The 22754-nt window shown below is 45.5% G+C and overlaps 1 protein-coding gene across 1 annotated transcript in view; it reads left to right on the top strand.

Annotated features, from left to right (window-relative positions):
- Positions 1 to 624: 624 nt before the first annotated feature.
- LOC137627847 (protein lethal(2)denticleless-like) overlaps positions 625 to 22754 on the top strand; it is a 48835-nt gene continuing 26705 nt past the window's right edge. Inside the window, exons 1-3 of the mRNA XM_068359261.1 lie at positions 625 to 791; positions 15347 to 15592; positions 15773 to 15964. Coding sequence (XP_068215362.1) covers positions 731 to 791; positions 15347 to 15592; positions 15773 to 15964 — 499 coding nt within the window. The 5' untranslated portion in view covers positions 625 to 730. The remainder of the gene's footprint in view (positions 792 to 15346; positions 15593 to 15772; positions 15965 to 22754) is intronic.

The raw sequence follows: 22754 nt of genomic DNA, 5'->3' as shown, positions 1-22754 counted from the left end.
CACTTCTGTAATACTCTTTTCAAACTTAAATTGGTTGGAATCATAATGTATACAATCTTTTTTAATATCAACATATTCTATTGTTACTCAATCTCTATTTCTGATGGCAGTCATAGGATTTGTCTTCTTCACCCAAGTAATTGTTCAGTGGCTACTTTCCTCTTGGTAAGGGTAGAAGAGACTCTTTAGCTATGGGAAGCAGCTCTTCTAGGAGAAGGACATTCTAAAATCAAACCATTGTTTTCTAGCCTTGGGTAGTGCCCATAGCCTCTGTACCATGATCTTCCACGGTCTTGGGTTAGAGTTCTCTTGCTTGAGGGTACACTCAGACACATCATTCTATCTAGTTTCTCTTCCTCTGGTTCTGTTATAGTTTATATAGGAAATATTTATCTTAATGTTGTCACTGTTCTTAAAATATTTTATTATTCCTTGTTTCCTTTCCTCACCGGGATATTTTACCTGTTGGGGCCTCTGGGCTTATAGCGTCCTGCTTTTCCATCTGGGGTTGTAGCTTAGCATTTAATAATAATAATAATAATAATAATAATAATAATAATAATAATAATAATAATAATAATAATAATCTATTATTTATTTTGCACATTGTAGATCAAAACAACCCGAAAATTCAAGAAGAGGAGTTTGTTTCTCTGCGCAGAATCGCAGACTTCCCGGGAAGTTCGGGAACTACGTATAGTTTTGTTGGTACTTTTTCTGGTGACACGAGATGAGGATTAAAGCCAGAAGTCACGTTATTTATGAACTTTTCGACAGAGATATTGATTTACGTAAGTAGAATATGGTTGAATACGGGAATTTTACACCGATCATATTTTCTTTGTGTTGAAGTGTGTTGAAATAAGGCTGCTAAGCTAAACTTAAGGGTAGACGAGATTCTTGTTTGTTTGTGGCCAATTTAGCAGAGTTGTGCTACAACTGTGCCCTTATTTGTCAATATCTCTGCCCCTGATGATAGGCCGTTATGAAATTTATCGGGCCTTGTCGTTTATTGAGATGCTTATTCGGGCAATTTGTATTTGAAGCCTACGGCCAAGTAACTCGTTACCCACAACTCTTACATCCAACAATTAGACTTACCACTTTGTGAAACCTGTGATTTTTTTTTCACTAAGGCCATATTAAATAAAATACTACGGTGTCGGTTCAATACGTACTTGGGTTAGAGTTATCTTGCTTGAGGGTACACTCGGGCATACTATTCTATCTTGTTTCTCTTCCCGTTGTTTTGTTAAAGTTTTTAAAGTTTATGTAGGAGGTATTTATTTTAATGTTACTGTTCTTAAAATATTTTATTTGTCCGTGTTTCCTTTCCTCACTGTGCTATTTTCCTTGTTGGGGCCCTTGAGCTTATAGCATTCTGCTTTTCCGACTAAGGTTGTAGCTTAGCAATTAATAATAATAGTATAATAGTATGTGCTGAGAACACAGGAGGCGTTTGATCCATATAGCATGTCAGGAACTATTAACCTAGTTCATTTTAATAAAAAAAAAAGTTGCCAGGGACAGTAGTCATCCAGAGTACCGGTGTGACGTTCTGAACGATCCCCCGGTCTCAGAATTCTCCTTGACAGTGTATAATGGTTCTTTTCCGCCATTAGCTCGCTTCGCTCGCATGAAAATAAAACATCAAGCTCGTATGTACTGGCAAGCGGTAATGTTGAGCTGCGCACGCTAACATTACAGGAAAATAGAACATCAACCTCGTATGCACTGGCAAACGGTAATGTTCGTGCATGCGCAGATTATCAAGGAGAATTCTGAGACCTGGGAATCGTTCAGCCCGTCACACCGGTATTGAAGTAATGGTTAATCTTTAGTTCACACATTCGCTGGTGAACGTTGAATCCTTGACCTCCTTAACCCAACTTAGGATGCCCTATCTTTACTTAGTTGAGCATACCCCCGGTTTTTACTTCTGTATATTTTGGACGTCGTTAATAATTGGAAACAAGTATTTTTCAAGTGTTATGGACCTGTTGAACTTGTAGCGAAGCCATTTTGGAAGTAAACACAGGGTCAATTTAATCTTAGGTTTTGAGTAAGGCTTTGGCAGTCTAAATAGGTGTCGTAGTAGTCTCCCACTAGATAAAGATGCATCTCCTAGTTTAGGTTAGGTTGTGCCCTTGTTTGTTTCCCTATTGAAATGTATTTTTTTCAATGATAACTCTTAGGATTTTGAAATATCCATAATTTAAAAAATATGTAATTCTCCCAGCCATTTCCATCAGAATCATTCAAAGTGCCTTTAAATACATCAGGAACCCTTATTTATCCATTAGGAATATTTTATTGTACTACAGTGAATATTTATACAAAATCCTCACCTCCCCTGTGTTAAGCAGACTTAGGGTTGTGTTCGTATCCATAGCATATCCATGCATCTCTGAACGGTGCTTGGGAAAAGTTATGATGCGCTGAAATATGTAACTGCATGAAAGTCTTTTAAGAGCTCAGGGTGATAGGACGATAGATGTGAGAGAGGCAAGAGAGCGTGCTAGAAATAGGAATGAATGGCGAGCGATTGTGACGCAGTTCCGGTAGGCTCTGCTGCTTCCTCCGGTGCCTTGGAAGACCGCGGAGGTAGCAGCAGTAGGGGATTCAGCGTTATGAAGCTTCATGTGGTGGACAACCGAGGAGGGTGGCCTGTGGCACCTCTAGCAGTACCAGCCAAACTCGGTTGAATCCCTTGTCAGGCTGGGAGGAACGTAGAGAGGAGAGGTCCCCTTTTCTGTTTTGTTTCATTTGTTTGATGTCGGCTACCCCCCAAAATTGGGGGAAGTGCCTTGTTATATGTATGTATGTATTATAATTTTATTTTCTTAATGTAAATTTATGCAATTCTTACCCTCTTTACATAGGAGTATTACTTCGGCAATAGCTGAAACCAGCCATTAAAGCTTTTGCGAGGTGTAACTACCTTCCGCTAGTTAGTGGAGTGGCTAGTGGGAGTAGACTTACCGTCCCGCTCACACCTGCACTAGTAAACAACCGTCACTTTTTATTTCGGCTTGGTAGAGTAAAGATGTAGCCTTGCTCTCCCATCAAAACCTTTTAACTGGTTTATGATTACAGCAACTGGATTAAAAGTTTTAAAATTCCTTTTTTCTTTCAGCTGGTGACCCCGAACTTCCCTTTTGTGTGAACTCCGTTGCTTCCCTTAGCGAAGCAATGGCGTCCACCTCTGAGGGAAGTTTCTTCGGTAAGAGGAGGGAACTCTGACCGGTGACGCCAGACTGGTGTTCGAGTCCCAGTCAATCTTGTTAGGTCCTTGGGTCGCTGTAACCTTGTGAGCTAAAGATGGGGCGTTTAGGGGAGCCTATAGGTCTATCTGTTGAGTCATCAACAGCCAATGCTTGGCCCTCCTTGGTCTTAGCTTGGATGGAAAGGGGCTTTGGCACTGATCATATGTATATATGGTCAGTCTCTAGGGCATTGTCATGCTTGATAGGGCAATATTACTGTCACTTACCTCTGTCATTCATGAGTGGCCTTTAAACCTTTAAAACAAGGATAATGTACCATCATACAATTAGAACCCTGCTCTAATAAACCGTTAACTTTGATATTATTTTTCGCATGGGAAGACAGGTTATGCATTACCATCCTACCTTCCCGTAAACAGACGTAGGTAGCTCACCCTTAAGTAGACTTCCTTCATTCCAGGCAGTTCCTTCCTAAATTTCGGATCGGCTGTCTTAGTATTTAGAATACTTAGACTCTGAAACTTAGTATAAGCAAATCTGTTCTCTGGGAGGAAACATTTGGAACTTAAGCCTGTTTTGCCAATCGGAAACAAAGAAATACAAACGTATTCATCGTTTCTAAGCAATTTTGGCTCTAAGAAGAAAGAGGTCTCGATTGCAAATGTTAATTAGGCTTCTCCAATTGTATGTAGAGCACCAAATTATTCGAGCTGTGCCCATATGTTCGTCCCACCTCGCGGTCTGTATTACTGGTTGTAGATGGACTTACGCATACATTACCTATCCAACAATGTATTGAAGATACCTCTCAATCTTGCCTTTCAGAAGTACTGTAGTTGCGTGCTATCGGTCGTTATTGGCCAGTCTCTTTTTCGACAGCAATCGCTGAGGAGATTCGCTGTGATACCATCTTCCTCTAGGGAGTACTGGCTACTCTGGTATTACCGATGTGTAATCATACTTACACTGCCAACTCCCATTGGAATGAAGGCACTTGGAGGACAGGATTCCCCCCCAATCCCCTTCAGAGCAGTTCCTTACAACTGGTTGCGCGTCTCGACATCAATCAACTTGAGATGTTTTCTTGCTAGGTAATCTCTCGATCCTTTGGGAATAACCGATGAGAATTGACCTTTTGCCTGAGAATCACAGTTATTGGTTCCTCTCAGTTGAACTTGCCAACCCTTTTGGGGGTGGGGGGGGGGGGGGGGTTAGCAACTGTCACAATCCCTGGGAAGTGTTGACTACCCTACTGGGTACTTGGCTATAACCAGGTATCCCAGAGCTTATCCCATTTTCCAATAAGTTGGAGGGGAGTTTATTTCCTCGCGGATAGGGGACTGGTACAACCCGTCTCCCCCAGCCTTAATATCCTTCTATGAACTAATGCCTCCTTTACGCTACCTGCCAGGCTTCGGTAGGCAGATTATACGAGAGTGCTCTGGTCCATTCCACACGGGTGAGAGCACAGACCTGAGTCTCGCAGTGTTGCGCACCCATTCACTGAGCACTAATAAGGTGGGTCGGTGAACTCCCTTGCCTGACGTAGGGCTGCATGCGATTTAGGTCTCCTATTATTTTAATGCCAGAGATGGATACTTCACGGGGCTGAACTTTGGTTGGTCTCCTTATTCAAATAGGGTTACATAGTTCCGTTCACGTTATTTCACCCTCCTCTGACATTATATCTAGCAATGTCAGATTCCTTTGCGAAGGGATCCGCGAGGGAGCACGCGCATCGTAATTTAGTGAACGAGTCTTGTCCAGCGTGGCACACCTTACCACCTAAGGAGGTGGGCTGGCGACCTTGTCGGCCTGACGAAAGTGCACGCCTCACCTCTGTTGGGCGTCTTCCCATCAAGATTCTTGCGCGCAAGAAGCATCATATAGAGTAAAGGTGAATTCTACTCTGCTAGCGCATGTAGGTAGACTACACCTTATCCTTGAGGGCTGAGAAGCGTGTGGGCATAAATGTGCCTTATCAGCTCACCTCTCTCCTTACCAACGCTCTCCTCACAGTCGGTCTACTTTGCGAGAGGAACAGCCGGTTCCTTTGCAAAGGATGGTAGCTTTTCCTTCTTAGGCCTATCGTTCAGTCAGACATGTGGACAGCGCCTACTTCCTTAGAGAAGTTGAGCATAAGGAAGGGCACGAGGCGAAATCCTCTCGTGCCCTCCCTTTCACTGGCACTCCACCTTAGCTAGGAAACAGGCTATTACGGTTCAATCGGGAACAGTCTCATTCTCGAGAGATGCCCCTAGTTTCTAGGACCTTGTCCATGCGGTGAAGCAGGTGGTCTCAGGATCGACCAGTCATCCGACAGTTCCACCTCATGGTCTTAGCACCTCGACCTACCAAACGCCTCGGTGCCGGTAGGTCTAAAGCAGAAGAGAGATATGAGTGGTGAGTGTCAGACTAACCTGCTTAGGGGATCAGACCTCTCTCCTCACCTGGATTTGTTCTCTTCAAAGTCGCATCAAAAGAAGCAGGGTGCTCACCTGTCGCACCTCACGGCATCAGGACTTTGGTCCGAATCCGAGCGACAGTGCCACATAAACCTGGAATGAGGGCAGCCTTTCTTGCCCTCAAACAATTCCATCAACTTCTTTCAAGGCACTCGAAGTGCTGACGAGCGACAACACTATGTTGGTGTCGCACACTAACTAGCAAGGTTTACTTTTTACGGCACCTCTGCCAATCTGTGGAATCCTCGGAGGGACGGAAAACAACTCTGTAGCCTTTCAGCCTGTTTCATCCTGGGCAAAAAGAACATACTGTACTGGCAGAAAATGTTAGCAGGGGGACTCGAATAGCAGGCTCTGAATGGTCTCGGAGACGTCAGATAGCCAAAAAAGTTTGATTTTATGTAATTCGCCGACAATCAACCTGTTTGCGTCATCCCTAAACTATAATCTTCTGGTGTGCTGCTTGTAAGTACCGGGCACCAAGACGCCTTTTAACATCCATGGGACAGGACCGAAGTCTACAAGTTCCCTTCCTTCTGCATAATAAGGAGGCTTCTAAGCAAAGTCAGGGCATCGCAAGACCTCTCGTTGACCCTAGTAGCTCACTTGTGGCAACATGCAGAATATGATTCCCAGAACTACTGCATCTGTTCACAGAGGCACTGTGAGTTCCCTTCACTTACCGATCTACTCAAACAATCACATGTACAGTAGACCTTTCATCAATCGATTCCATCTCTTCTTCTTCACGCCTGGAGGTTATCCAGCAACCCCTCATAAAGAAGGGCTTTCAATACTTGGGACAAAAGAATGGCAGTATACCTCTAGGGAAACTTCTGCTTAGTAGATCAAGCAAATTGGACCGTCCTTTGTGGTTTGTGTTATAGACTGGGTATTTCTCTCCTCAGTGCGACTACAGTACAGTATACCAACAATAGCTGAGCTCTGTTTGTTCCTCAGAGAGGAAAACTTTGTTCGGAATCGGCAATGAAAGGTTATCACTCGGCCTTAAGTCTCGTTTTAACTGAACTGAGTTAGCATTCCTCTTCAACGTAACGGTCCCTTTTCATATGGAATTTTGAGGGCATCTGCCCTCATTTGGGAATCGGACCACTTCCTGGGAATGTAGTGGAAATACAGCATTCACTGAAAGGGAGCACTGTCTTTGTCAAGCTTCAGATCGTGACGTTATCTGGAAGATGGTTTTTCTCCTAGCTCTTTCCTATGCAAAGAGTCGACGAGCTACATGGTCTGTACTATGACATCTTCCATTCACAGGGACGGGGTCAAGTGGCACTCGGTTTCATCTGCGAGTCATAGCCAAGACTTAAAATCCGGCTGGAGTGTATCTTATAATCAGGCCCTTCCAGATTGAGTGTCTCCATTCTGTAACAGATGACCCAGACCAACTGTTACTCTATCTTGTGAAGGCAAGGAGGAAATGCTTCAAACTGGACAAGACTAGCTGGAACAGGATCAAGGTACAGTCCCAGCTCTGGAGTTGCTCTTGGCAGCGTCTAAGGTATTGAACCTGGAAATCTGGGTTCATTAGGGGTCCCACTTGTCCTGTAGTCTATCATGATCCATCCTTGACTGAGCCTCGGTGTGTGCGTCTTCTGTATCTGTCTAGAGTGTATTTTAACCCTCTGATTGAGCTCCCTAATTACGTCCCTCCATCTGATGTGATTCTGGGCCATAAGACGGAGGTCAGTTTCGAGTGCCTGACGCTGAGGACTTGGTCGCAATTACAAAGTGACTGTTGTTTACTAGTGCAGGTGTGAGCGGGTTGATGGGTCTACCACTGCTACCCCCTCGGCTAACTAGTGGAGGGTAGTTACACCTCGCAAAAGATTCAACGGCTGATTTCAGCTATCGCCGAAATAATACTCCTACGTAAAGAGCTCTAGGTTTGTATAGTTAGGAAAAATACAAAATATTCCAAATTTGTCATATTCAGTGTACGACTACTGCGTGGGAATTTTATAATGTACAGTATTTACATGAGAAAACATTTATTTACACATTGGAAATTTCAAGATCAGAATTATTTACGAATTAGGAATTGGAATTTACAGATGAACTTATATTCTGCTATAAAAATGATAAAGTGAAAATACCTGTACAGTACTGTATATAGTATAAAAATTCTTTAGTTACATACTGTATTTGTAAATATTTCTTCTACAATATATCTACATTTTATATATCCTTTGCTCTATAGACTGCAACTGTTTAAAATTTGAATTCTTTGTCAAATAAAACTTTCATATATTCTTCTAAAAATAGAAAGCAATAGTATATCATTCTTATTCTTTGTTATTAGAACATTCATTATTTCTCACTTTGGCTTGCGGGCCTAGATGTCTAGGAGCAATCCCTGTCGTAGACATGGAAGCTTTTTGTAACTTTATCATCATATGTGCTTTCTCAGCTCTTAAAAAGATTTTGAATATCAAGGAAAAGGACATGTCTGTTGAATTTTTTTTTTTTTTAAACATTTGGCACACCTGTGTAGTGCAGTGTAGTAGTTTGTAACAGCAGAGAAAGCTCGATGACACCAAGAAAATTTTGTGGACAAGGGAAAGTATAGGAAGTTTGCAATCTTTCTTCCTCTTCTGTCTTCCTCTTATGCCCCTTTCCTCCTTTCCCTTATACTCACCCTCTAACTGGTACCTTCTGGATCAGTCAAGCAGAGCGTGAGTCACTGTTACAGTTAATGCTGTTGCACCAGGTGTAGGTGAACTGTTCTACTTGGACCAAACTTAGGCTGGGGAAGAGAGAGTCGTATGATTGCACCTTTCCTATTTCATTCGTGTTATAGGAGTACTGTATTGTACCTTGCCCTTTGTTTCGTCAGTGAGGGGTCATACCTAGAACGATCTCCAACACTTCTGTAGCTTGACATTGATATCATTCGTGCTACCTTCTCGAGGCAATATGAAGTTCGTGCATCAAGCAGTACCCTTCTGGTCTGTTAGTGATTGCTATCTTGGTGTGACAGCCAACACTGTTTCATCGTTTGTAGGTGAATATTTCTTCTCGGACTGATCTCCAGTAAAGTACCTGCATGTTGGGCAGATTTGAGTATTGCTTGTGCTGTCCCATTCATGCCTTAATTAAAGAGCATAACCAACACTTACCTAGTCTACACTGATTCTTTTTTAATATCGCATGTATAGAAATGGTACCTGTCCTGTGATCCAAGTTAGAATTTTGTGTCTAGTATATTTATGGAAAAAAAAAGATTTGTTCCAACACGAATACTTACCTTCCAATTGCTTCCTTAGGAGAGTCACTTGGTGACCTCTTTCTCGACCATTTTTGGCGCCGATATCCCTCACCCCGTACTCCATACAGTCCTACCCCCGCCGCCACAGAATGCGCCCCGAGGGCAAGATTAGGTCAGGTCACTGCCTCTCTGGGCGATTCTCCTCATTCAGTCCTTGGTCGTGAGATGCTCAACATCTCACTCCCAGTCTCTTATACTCGATCCTTTGTGCGCATTTAGTGTTCCACGTGTTCCCACCGTGGGGACTTGTGTTTTTTCGCAGTGTACCTCCAAGTGTTCCTGTGCGTTCACTTTTCAACCGTGTCCTTACCCGGTGTTTAATTCATTTCCTTAGTGCTTGTGTCGTGCGTTGTGTGCGTTATGAAACTGTATTCCTTGATTTTCTTCAAGGAATTGATAGCTGAAAGGAAAACTTTTTACAAGAAATCGTTCTTCCTCCCCTTATCCTCGGTGTTGCCGTGTAGGGGCAGCTTATGTTCCTCTTCAACCACGTGTCAGGACTACTGGTCCTGGAACGTAGTGCAGTGAGTGCACTTCGGCACTAAAAGGAAGAATACATCCAAGAGGCTCGTAGGAAGACGAGCCTCTCCTCGCCAACTTGATTCCCGATGCCTCGTCGAATAGAGATTCTTATACAGCCATCTTCCCCTACCCAGAGTAGGGGACGAGGTAAGTCAGTTGCGGGGGGAAGTGCCCATTGCTCTTCCCCAAGAGTTTGAGTGGGTGCGGTATAGCACCAAGAGGAAGTGGGCGACGAAGGGTTTGCCTAAGAAGACTACCGCCGGGCTGAGCTTCCCTACCACCCTCTCCTACCCAGAGTAGGAGACGAGGTTGGTTTATTGTGTAGAAGATAACTCTTAAGAAGTAGTTCGAGGTAAGTACTACTTTCGGGAGTGTGTGGGGAGACGGAGTCCTGGTGCAAGCAGGCCACGTCTCCTCTGATGACCCCATGTGGGGGAAAATGTCTCTAATTCTTCTCCAGTCTCTTAGCGTATTTTTCAGTCTCTTCTGCAGCCGAGGGCCTCGCCGAGAAGGAGCCTCCCAGGTCTGTCTTGCAGCGTCCCCCGGACCGACAACCCAGGGTTTTTTCTCACCACGAAGGCCATCCTCCAGACGCAGATATAACCCTCGCAGGGAGAAATGCGAGAAGGCCTCTTCAGGCAGGCGTAAGACCGCGAAGCCTCCGGTTCACCCCGCCAACGGGTGTAACCGAGCTTCTTTACGGGCAGCCTGGCCGAATCAGCACAGCTGGTTCGGCCCTCGGACTTACAAGGAACGGTTCCCTCCGTCGGGTCAGCCCACGAGGATCCGCGTCCGCGTCCCCCAGCCCGCCCGCAGGTGTAAGCGGGCTTATTTACGGGCAGCCTGGCCGAATCAGCACAGCTGGTTCGGCCCTCGGACTTAAAAGGAACGGTTCCCTCCGTCGGGTCAGCCCACGGGGATCCGCGTCCGCGTCCCCCAGCCCGCCCGCAGGTGTAAGCGGGCTTATTTACGGGCAGCCTGGCCGAATCAGCACAGCTGGTTCGGCCCTCGGACTTAAAAGGAACGGTTCCCTCCGTCGGGTCAGCCCACGGGGATCCGCGTCCGCGTCCCCCAGCCCGCCCGCAGGTGTAAGCGGGCTTATTTACGGGCAGCCTGGCCGAATCAGCACAGCTGGTTCGGCCCTCGGACTTAAAAGGAACGGTTCCCTCTGTTGGGTCAGCCCACGAGGATCCGCGTCCGCGTCCCCCGGAGAGAATACACGAACAGTAGTCCTCGACGGTACGGCGTTGCCGGTTCTGACCCCGAACCCGGTGCGGAGCTCCCCGCCGGGGAAACCGGTACCACCGCAAGGGAGTGCCTGGGATTCCAGAACCGAAGCGACCGGGGAGTGCCCGGTGACCCGGCGACTCGAGATCAAGCGGTAGGAAGGACTCTACAGGTAAGCGTAAGTCCCCGAAGCCTCCGGTTAACCCCGCCCAGCGGGGGAAACGCGCTGCTGGTGGGGCGGCCTGGCCGAACCAGCCCGGCTGGTGCGGCCTTGGGGTCAGAAGGAACGGTTCCCGCTGTCGGGCCAGCCCACGGGAACCGCATCCTCGGCACCCAGAGCCTTGGTCCGACGGGAGTCCCCGCTGAACCAGCGTTGCTTGCGGTAACCCAGGCCCCTGTGCGGACGTCCCCGCAGGTGAAATCCAGGTCCTCGGATGACGGAGAAGAGCGCTCCCTGACGGAGGACTCCGTCTATAGGAGAGTGGTTAGCCTTTACAGAAGACACCACAGGTACCGGAACCTGCAGCTACGGATGTAGGTTCCGGGAAATCAAGCCTTTTTGAGGATCATGCAGACTCCTTACAACCTAAGACGTCCCTAGCACTTCCTCTAACCCGAGGTCTAGTCCTAGAGCAGGATTATGTCGGCAAGGTAGTGGCCAACACTGCCGGGGTCCCCCAACCTTTAAAGGGGGTCAGCAGGACATCCTTAGTCAAGGCGTTTTCAGACAGTAGAGCCTCTTCAGCCCCAGTCTGGTTCTCGCCAGCAGGAGCCTCCATGATGGAGAAAATGTCGAGGGACTTAGTAAACGTCCCCTCTTGGCTGGACTGGTGGGCTTACTCTTTGGGAGGTGTACAAGCCTCCTTTGACCCCGAGGACCCTGTCCAGCAAGGCCTTCAACCCTTAGGTTAGTGACATATCAGTCTCTCACACTAACAGCTAACTGGGTGTTCTGGAAGCGAAACACTGTTCTGGCGTAAGTGTCTTGGAAGGCACCAGACAGGGGGACGCGACCCATTCGCAGCTTTCCCTTGGGGGGAGAATCTCTGTTTTCCTCGGAAGGAACGAGAAACCATAATGGAGAAGGTCTTGAAATAGAAGGAGGCTAACGTCCCCAGACCTACGACTCCTAGGAGACCACCCTAGAAGAGATCTGTCTCGGATAGTGCCGCGACACCCCAAGCATCTACCAGCACTACGAGGAGAGAAGCCCCCTCTTCCTCCTGGTCCGCAACGCCTCAGCCCCTCCACAGGGGAGCTCCAGCGCCTTCTAGCTCCTTCAGGTCGGGTTACCCCGCCTCTAGGGGAGACAGGTCAGGCCGCCCCTCTAGAAGAAGGGAAGAGTGGGAGGCTCCCTATCCCCACCCAACCTTCGGGTTGGAGGATGACTCAGGCGTCATTGGCAAGCATGGAGGGCTCAAGGAGCGGAACCTTGGACAGTGTCCTTACTAAAGAAGGGCTACGGCGGACTTCCATTCCTAACGGAACCACCCACGCCTTTTTCCGGTCAACCGGTTAGATGGCTAGATCCTAAAGACCCGTTAAAGAGGACCGCCCTTCAAGAGGAGGTGTTGTCCATGCTAGAGAAGGGTACCATGGAAGAAGTTCTTCTCCCAGGGCCAGGTGTCTACAGTCGCCTATTCCTGGCAGAAAAAGCGACCGGGGGTGGAGACCGGTTATAGATCTGTCAGCTCTCAACAGGTTCGTCAAGATGACGGACTTCTAAATGGACACGCAGAATTCGGTCCTGCTGTCCTTGAGGGAGAAAGATTGTAGAATACCATCGACCCCAAGGACGCATACTTCCAGATTCCGGCCACACCTCGGGTCGGAAGTTCCTCCGGGTGAAATAGGGTTCCCAGTTCCTGCAATTCAGGACCCCTTTTTCTTTGGTCTGTCAACAACGCCCAAAGTGTTCGTGAGAGTCCCCACGGCTGTCGCAGGGGGGGCACACGAACGAGGCATACGCCTTAGCAGATACCTGGACGGCTGGTGGCTTCTTCCCGCCTCAAAGGTCCTCTTGGAGGAACAAGATAGAAGTCTCCTCCACTTTTGCAAGGATCAGGGGAACTGAATCAACCCGAAGTAGCCAAATCTATCCCCTTCCACCGGAATGAACTACTGGGGAATAACATTAGACCTCTTTTCGGGGAGAATTTTTCCCTTCGGAGAATAAGATATGAAACCTCAGGCTCATTAGTCAGCCGTTCCTACTGTTCACAGACGCCTCCAACCAGAGGTGGGGAGCCCTTCCCCTCGACGAATCGGCACGAGAGACCTGGTTGGAAGGGGAGAGACAACTCCACACAATGTCCTGGAGTTGGAAGTAGTCCAGAAGGCGTGCCTACACTTCGCAAGTCTGCTAAAGGGGAACACCGTGGCGTGGATGAGCGACAACACCACGGTAGTGGCATACATAAGCAAGCAGGGTACTTGTAATCGAAGGAGTTGTGCGATCTCACCATAGAGAATCTAGATTGAGTGGTAGGGAATCAAGGGGTGATGTTAGCAAGGTTCTTTCCCGGAAAGTAAAACGTTCTGGCCGACGGCCTCAGCAGAATGGGCCACATAGTAGGGACAAAATGGTCCCTTCTCCCAGGAATAGCCAAGCTCATCATTCAACGCTGGGGTTCCCCGGTGGTTGACCGCCTTGCAACAACCTCAACGCCCAACTCCCAGTCTATTGCCCCCCTGTACCAGACCCGAAAGCTTCCTTAGAAGACTCTTTTCAGCACAAGTGGGACAATCTGGATGTGTACGTTTTTCCACCTTTTTCACGCTGATAAGACATGTGCTCGGCAGAATAAAGGTGGCTCGAAGCCTACAGATGACTTTGGTAGCGCCCTGGTGGCTAGACAGAGAGAGTGGTTCGCGGACCTAAAAGACCTATCGAGTCAACCGCCGTGGCCTCTGTCCGTCAGGTCAGACCACCTGCACCAGCCTCACTTTCTCAAGCTCCTCGGCAGACCTCTCTCCCTACGTCTTCGCGACTGAAGACGAAGAGCTGCTCCTGAAGAAAGAAAGATATTCTTCCTTCACGGCTAAGAGAATGTCTCTATTCCTAAGAAGTCTCCACCCGCGGTCTTCCAGACAAAATGGACCTCCCTCGCGAAGTGGTGCGCTGAGAGGTACATTAGACCTCTTAAGGCCTCTGTCCCAGACATGGCAGTTTTTTCTGGTGTTTCTCAAGGACAAAGTGGAGAGGTCATTCCCAGCCATAAAAAAAAGGGGCTCGGGCTGCCTTAGACCAAGTCTTCCTCCGGAAGGGCATCGTCCTGGGGGCCTCGAGACACACAGCGATGCTTGTCAAAAGCTTCGAGCAGTCTTTCCCCCCTCAGGCGGGAAAGGTGCCCCAGTGGGACTTAGGCAAGGTCCGGAAGGTGATGTGTCACTCCCACTTTGAACACTTGAAAGATATCGTGAACAAAGATCTCACCCTCAAGGCCGTCTTCTTGCTGGCCTTGGCGTCCGATAAGAGAGTGGGAAAGATACATGGTTTGTCATTCGTCTTCTCTCACTCCGACCAGGTATCAGGAACCTCTTCGTTTCCACAGGTGTTAATAGGAAGCAAGTTTCCGAGAACACCAGTTCCTGCTGGTTGAGACAAGGCATCGCTAGGACCTATGAAGAGGGTAGAATGGCAGTGCCAGGCACTCCCCGGACCCATGACATCAGGGGTCTGAGCACCCCCTTGCCCTTTGAGAGAAACATGGCGGTGAGGCAGATCCTACAGACAGGTACTTGGTCGCACCAGTCAAACTTTACTGCCCACTACCTCAAGGGTTATTCAAGGAAATCCTTGGACAGGTTCTCCATTGGGACAGTCATGGCCGCCCTCCGGTCTGTGTAGCGGTAAGGCCAGAGGCTGTACCCAACGATGAACACATTCTTCGCGACTACATCCGGAGAAAATCGTCAGAAGAATTTTTAAGAGGTAAAATCTTAGGTAATAGCGTAAGGTGGCGCGCAGTTACCCTCACTCCCGTACTCTGATATGCCCCCGCATTCCATAGCCCTCTAGGCCCTACGTGCCTAGTCAAGTGTCAGAATAGCACTCCCGCCTCCTAAAGTATAAGTCTCCTAAGGAAGCAATTCGAAGGTAAGTATTCGTGTTGGAACAAATCAAAAATTTTAAGTAATTTTTATTTTTCCTAACATACTTACCGAGAATTGCTTCCGGGTAATGGCCCTCCCTTCCGTCCCCGAGTGCCATCCTTCCATTGCCAAGTTGGGCTATACGACGGACTGAATGAGGAGAATCGCCCAGAGAGGCAGTGACCTGACCTAATCCTGCCCTCGGGGCGCATTCTGTGGCGGCGGGGGTAGGCCTGTATGGAGTACGGGGTGAGGGATATCGGCGCCAAAAATGGTCGAGAAAGAGGTCACCAAGTGACTCTCCTAAGGAAGCAATTCTCGGTAAGTATGTTAGGAAAAATAAAAATTACTTAAAATTTTTGAATTTTTAGAGAATATTGTATAAAAATATACATGATCCATACTAAACTAATATATTAATACATACCTACTATTATATAAGAAATGTGAATTTTTTTGTAATGCAAAAAAACTGTTCCCAATTTACTTCTTTGCCATTCAGGACCATTCTATTATTACAGGTGTTCAAGAAAGGAAAGCACAAAGAAGTCTGTTCGCTCGTAGTTTCCGCTGTTACCAAGAGGACGAGTATGATGGGATTGCTTTGGACTTATTAGAAGCAAGTGGACAGTCATCATCAGAAGCTCCCATATACGCTTGTAGATTTGGTAGTGGGAAATATGGTCATATCCTGGTTTTAGCTAATGAAGATGGCAAGTTGGCTTTGCGAGACACAAGGGACAGAAGCAGTCAAGCTGCAATAGAAGGTATGCGTAACACAATCCAGGTCTCCGTCAGAATTAAAGAATGTCACCATTTTGATTTATGTATATGGAAAGTAGAGCAACAATTTTACTTTCTTAGGATTGATTTAAATGGGTAACACATAGATATCTGTTGTTTTTTTACAAATTAAAGTCCGTCATGTTTAATTTTTTTTTTCTCAGGACACCAGATTCATGGGAATGCCATTTACGAGGTATGCTGGATACCAGGAACATCAGAGTTTGTGTCGGCTTCAGGAGACCAGTCGGCAGCTATTTTAACAGTTAGGGACGATGGAAGTGTGGAAAAAGTCCTTTCTTTGCTGGGACATTCCCGTTCAGTCAAGACCGTTCATGTGAATCCATTTGATCCATGTATGTATATTATTAGTAGTTATTTTCATTACAGTAGGGTCCCGAATTATGCGAGAATTTGGTCGATGAAAGGCCTCGTGTAATTGGAAATTCGTATATTTCGAAACACATCATGGCGGCAAACAGCAACCTACCCGTCAATTTTTTTTTCACTCCATTTCTAGCTTTCTAGCTATATATATACTGTATATACACTGTGTGTGTGTGTGTATATATATATATATATATATATATATATATATATATATATATATATATATATATATATATATATATATATATATATATATATATATACTGTAGCTTTTATCTTAACAATACTGTAAGAAATCCTTCTTATAGATTTTTTTTTATAAAATACTGTACAAAATTTCTTTTATGGATAAATAAAACAATAAAAAGTTGTTAAAGTTTTGATAATTTTCTATGACTGTAGTATTTACTACTGTACTATGCATAGCTTACTGTTTTCAGTATTTTCCGAATGATGTAGAATTATTTCCTATAGATACAAAAAACAAAAAAGGGTTTTCAAGGTTTGATACAGTACGTATCTAGCAATAGTTAAAAATTACACGGCCACTAGGCGCAAGTGTGCAATAGGCTGCTGTACGATAATCACGCTTTTTTTGCCCTGAGCGGTCATTTCACTAATGATAATTTTTCAAAGTTAATATAATTTCTTTATGCTTATAATTCGTAATTATAGTTAAAAGTAGGGATATTAATTAAATGGTTGAGTAAAAAAAAACAATTAATACTACTATTATTTAATTTCAAATGGCTACATAATACTGAATATTCTAATGGGTTCTTTTTATCTTCAATCGTAAATCTTACGCCTGGATAAGCAACAAAAGGAAAGGGATAGGTCTCTCTCTCTCTCTCTCTCTCTCTCTCTCTCTCTCTCTCTCTCTCTCTCTCTCTCTCTCTCTCTCTCTCTCTCTCTCTCTCTCTCTCTTCATATCGTTTCCTGTATAGTTTTCAAATATGTTCGTCATACATTTGTACATTATTTATCCACTTTATTCTCTCTCTCTCTCTCTCTCTCTCTCTCTCTCTCTCTCTCTCTCTCTCTCTCTCTCTCTCTCTCTCTCTCTCTCTCGGCGTTTCCTTTCCCTTTATAGTTTTGTGAAATTTCGTTGTCCAGTCATTCGGTAATGAGAAGTCATTTTCGCTTTCGACATCGAAAGAAAACTTTGTTTCTTCAATATACTCATCACTGGAGGATTCAGAACTAGTGCTCTCATTATCAAACAGGTTATCATTATCAAATTCCACAACAAGAATATCATTTATTTCATCTAAAGAAATAACCTTCCTCTTTAGACCTTTCATTACAAAAGGAACAACAAATAACCACTTATGCATGAACGCCCGAGCGCACTGATAGGAAACCAGTTCAAACCAGAGTTTTGTAACATCAAGCTACCTTCAGAAAAATAGTTGCCAGACATCATATAAGTTTCTATTCACAGTCCCCATATGCTGAGAGTGTTGCCAAGTGGTGATCCTATACTTACTATACGAGTAAAGTAACATCACGAGACTGACGGCTTGTAAAAGGCAATTAAAGTCATGAACGGAATATACAGTTGAAGGCGGTACCGAGTAGATCGTGGTGAACGGTTTATCACGTGGGTGACGCTTAACAGGTTAAAAAAACATTTTATATAGTTCGGTATTTTCTCTATCCATCCTCTCCCAGAAAACCTTCAAATGTGAATTATCGGAATGTGTGCAGATCTTGGCAGTGCGATAACTAGTTAGCGACTGAGAATAAAAAAAATAGAAAGCCCGATTGACGAATGACGATGCTGATGAAGAGGATATCGAATACCGATTTTTCCCTAATTGATTTTTTCTACGTTCTGTCTAATCCAATGTACAGTACATTCTTATGTAAAGGGCGAACCCCAACATTTCTTGATGCTGCTACACTTTAATTATAGATATTTTACCACTTATTTATAATCTTTATTTATAATAACATCTTTAGTAAAAGCTCTTCAATATCACTTTCAGGAGTAAATGCGTTTATGATCGACGATGAAACGTAAAAAAAAAACGTTTTCCTTTTAAGAAGGCGTTTTTTTAGGAAAAAAAAAACAACACGAAACAAAATTGCTCATATTTCATATATTTTGATTTTCTAAGGATAAATAAAACATTAATTATAACATTATTATTACATAGTACCTGGTAAGATATCTTTTGCCGCAAAAGTTAACCTATAGACAGATGTTAAAATTGGTTAGCGAGTTCGTTATGATCGGCGATGGAACGTACTAAACAAAGTAATGGGTTTGGTTGTGGTGACATGTTTGGCAGTAGCATGATATAAAATAGTCTTTATTTTGATGGTTTTTAATTTAAAGTTTAATGAATAAGGATTTTTCACCATAATCACAACGTAAGTATAAAAATTAATTAGTACAAATATGGAATATTATACATATAGGTGTTGGACAGTTAGGCTAGGCCTAGCGACAAGTTCACACAACAGATGGGCAAACCTTAACATTTTTCATCCAAAACTAGTCTTAAAATGTTTGAACAGAAATCTTTCTCTCACATTCTCCCCCCCCCCCCTTCTCAGACATCGGGGAACCATCACCCCCCCCCCAATACAATTAAGAAAACAATAGATTTCCTACGCTTCGCGGTGCTTGACTCGCGGATTTAGAATGCTCCTCGCAAATACAGGAAAATTAATTCTTAAAAACTATCGATCGCGTAATTGAGGAATCGCGTAATTAGAACACGTGTAATTCGGGACCTTACTGTATATTGTGAATAATCATTGAGTCTAGTAGTCAGAAGATACTTAGTATGTAAACTTACACAAACCCTGAAATATGCTCTTGTTGGTATTAGTAGTAACATTCGTAGTAACATTCTTAAACAAAATGATTTGATAACAAATATTTAGTACAGTGTGTGATTGCTTGTAGTCATTAAAGAATATGAAAAAGAGAAGAGTAACCATAAAACAAGTAAGAACTTGAATATCCAAGTGAATTTTAGGGGTTGACTTGGATGTATCTCTTCGATGTTTAAAGTTAAGAAAGTTGTCTGCGATATAATTCCAATGCATAGCACAATTTTCCTCGACTGTTTCCCAATAAAGTCAATGATGGATTAGATATGAAAGTAATTCAATAAACTTTCCATTCAAAACTAACTAAAAAAAGATTGGAAGCATTAGGTATAGTCATAAGATAACCTCTTGTCTTTTCATTTCAGCTCAAATTAATAAATCCTATCTATAATAATGAAACAACATCTTTTATCTCCATGTGATTGATAATTTTTAAAATTAATATTGGTTTAAAAGTGCTAAAAGACTTAATGTGTGAGAAAGAAACGTTGAAAAGACGAGAAAACGAGAATTACTGTAGTGCTAATTTGGAGCAATGGGCAATGAATAGTAGTACATATTTATTATTATTATTATTAGCTAAGCTACAACCCAAGTTGGAAAAGCAAGATGCTATAAGCCCAAGGGCTCCAACAGGGAAAAATAGCAGAAATTTAATTCTGAAATCAATGTAATTAAGATGAAAGGAGTTCCACAATGAAAGAGAAGTGCAGAAGAGCAACAATTATTGCACAGGCAGTGAGTAAGAGAGACACTGGATGGAAAATTATTAGAAACTAGAGAGAATAATTGTGGATAGTGAAAAATAATTTACAGTACATTATATGTAGAAATTATTAAATGCAAAAATTATTGCACTTTCACACAGAGAGAAAAGATTTATGGCTTTCCATCAGAGGAATGGACATGGAAAATCAAGATTAAAATGGGTATTTGTTCCGTAACTGAAATACAAACCACGCTATTTACATGGGGGTAATTACTTCGGCGTAGCTGAATGACGAGCCATAAGAATTTTAACGAGGGTTTACTACCCCTCCGCTAGTTAGCGGGGGGGTAGGGAGGGGTAGCCTGCTACCCCTCCCCATCACACACACACCAGTGAAAGGCTCACTTTACTTTTGGCTCGGATGGCGATCGGATGTCTCCGCTCCCATCCTCACTTGACGGCCATTATTGTTTTGTCTTTTTAACTTACCTTTTCTTATACTTAATATATTTAAACATTATTGATGTTTATATATATTTTTGTGTATGGGAAATAGTAAGTTTCCTTTGCTTTCGGTGTTGTGCGGTGTGTGTTGTGTACGTCTACGAGAGTGATCGCCGGCTTAGCCAGGCCACCACAATTCTCTTCTTGATCACGGCCGTTCACTCCTAGGCCCCCATGGTTGCCTTCGTGGAGTACGGCCCCTCTCTTGAGGTCGTTCACCTCTTACTCCGTACTACGCCTACGATAGCTTCTCAGGCCGAGTCGCTATTTCGTTTTATTTGTCTCAATTATTTTTATGAATATAATTGTATTTTTAACTTTTCAGCTCGGGGCTCACTTCCCTTCGGGGGTCGGTGATCCTTGGAACATTCAAAGTCAGTTGTATAATTATAATGTTATAATTCTGTTTTTGTTAAGTTTTTTGTGCCCCCCTCCCTCATCCGGGCATGGCGGGGGGGGGGGGATATCTACTTTCGTTCATATGTTTTACTTTCCCTCGGGGTTTCTCTTCTGAGTTTCACCCGGGGGAATTTCTGTTAAATAATTATTCTTTTTTATTTTCCAGTTTACGATGCTGTTTCTTCGTGCCTGTTGTGTGCCTTCGAAGCAGAGCTGTCCTGTTTATGCCTGGGGAGTCCGCTGTCGCCGCCGTCTCTCGAGGCCATCGTCAGGGGCGTTCCCATCTCTTAGAAGTTCCCCCGTGACTACTGCCAGCTCTTCAGTGCATCGTAGAACGATAAGGAGGTTCGCCTCCAGGGTAGTTAGTTAACTTCCCTTTTTACTTTTCCCTGGTCCTTAGGCGGTTATGCTCTTGGGGCTGAGCGGCCGCCCTTGTGACTTGCTCAAGGGGCTGAGCGGTTGCAAGGCTGGACCATAGTACTAGCGACTATGCTCTCGGGTCTGAGCGGTCGCTTCTGTAGCTACGCTCAAGGGGCTGAGCAGCTGCAAGATCAGTCTGGACCTCTCTCGTTCGCGAGGGAGGCCGCACTAAGGGCTCCTCTTCGGAGGATTGCTCCTTTTGTCTCTTCTACGAAGTGTCTCCTCCTGTTCGCGTGAGAGCTCACAGAGACTCCTCTTCGGAGGATTGTTCCTGTTTACGTCAGCTGATCTCACGGTCCTTGGGGGCTCCATCACCAGTCTCTTCTACGAAGTGCTCACCTCTCTCGTTCGCGAGAGAGGCCACTCATAGAGACTCCTCTTTGGAGGATTGTTCCGGTTGACAACAGCTTGCGGTTCAGTCACTAGCACTTCGGTCTTTAGTGACAGGGAAACTTCGGTTTCTCTTTTTCCCTGATCCTTCGGGGTCTCGGAGCTGTAGTTACGCAGTTCCCTCGGGCTCTCGTAACTTTAGTCACTTCTACACTTCAGTGATTAGTGACGGTGAAACTTCTGTTTCTCGTTGCGCTGACCCTTCGGGGTCTTGCAACTACTGTAATCCCCTTGGGGCCTCGCTACTCAGGCTACGTTAGACCTTTTTGTCTCTCATGCCCTCAGTGGACCTGCTGCCTGCTGTATCCGTTCCCAACTGCTGACGCGCCTTGGGCGCCCACGCCCCCGTTATCCAACGGGCTCCTCCCTCCGGGGCAGGAGAGACTTTCTCACACCGCGAGTAAGCCCCTTAAGTGCCAGGTATCCCCTGCGCGCCAACATTCCCTTGCGCGCTAGCGCTCGGCTGCTGTTTCTGCTGTTCCTGAGACTGCCTTCCAGAGACACCCTGTTCCAGTAATTCAATAAGGCTGCTACCAACGTTCCTTGCGCATTTGCGCACATCGTTGGGGTGCCTGAGATAGCGCACAGGCGCTCACCAGCGGTTCAGCCTACGGTGTCTCTAAGTCTCTTCTATGAAGGACACCTCTCCCATTCGTGGGAAAGCTCCCTCACAGAGACCACTCCTCGGAGTGTTAGCAGTACTTCAGTTGATCGTCGGCTCTGAAGCAGACCTCCTGGTCCTCTTCAGGGGATGCCCTCCCTTTTAGGGACACATCCCAGTTCCTGATCTACGAGTTAGCCGATCCTTCAACCAAGAGCGCGTGCACGCTCTCCGACGATCTTCTGTTGCACAGGGGCCTACGATCTTCACTCGCGCGTAAACGCTGAAGATCCGCGATCGTCAAAGATCGTCAACCGACGATCTTCTGATACGCGCTAACACGTAAGCACGGAAGATCGCCCGCGCGCGATCTTCGAGGCCCTTCCACGCGCGGTTTTCCCGCGCGCGATCGTCGAGGATCGTTAGCCAACGATCTTCATAACGCGCGTAAGCGCCGAAGATCGTCCCGCGCGCGATCTTCGAAGCAGTCCGAGCGCAGTTTTCCGCACGCGATCGGCGACGGCCGTTAGCCGGCGATCTTCGGATCTGGCACTAGGCGCGCAAGCGCTGACGATCTTTATAGTGCGTGTAAGCGCCGAAGATCGATCTGTGTGCGGGATGGTTCCCGCGCGCGACCATTGAGGCTCACGCGATCATTGCGGATCATCCGCGCGCGGTTTCTCGCTTGTCCTCGGGCGTTTTTTCCGCTCGTCCACAGGTGGGATGGTTGCCCGCGCGCGGTCATCACAGTTCGTCCGCACGCGATCGTCGTAAATCGTCCGCGTGCGGGCACCAAGGTTTCCCGTGCGGGAGAGCCGACGATCTTCGCACACGCGTGAGCACCGAAGATCGTCCGTGCTCGCGCGAATCGCCGACAATCGTCTGG

The sequence above is a fragment of the Palaemon carinicauda genome, chromosome 35, assembly GCF_036898095.1.
Source record: "Palaemon carinicauda isolate YSFRI2023 chromosome 35, ASM3689809v2, whole genome shotgun sequence".
Classification (NCBI taxonomy): Eukaryota; Metazoa; Arthropoda; class Malacostraca; order Decapoda; family Palaemonidae; genus Palaemon; species Palaemon carinicauda.
Note: the sequence above shows the minus strand (reverse complement) of the source record. Positions and strands in the feature narration are given on the sequence as shown.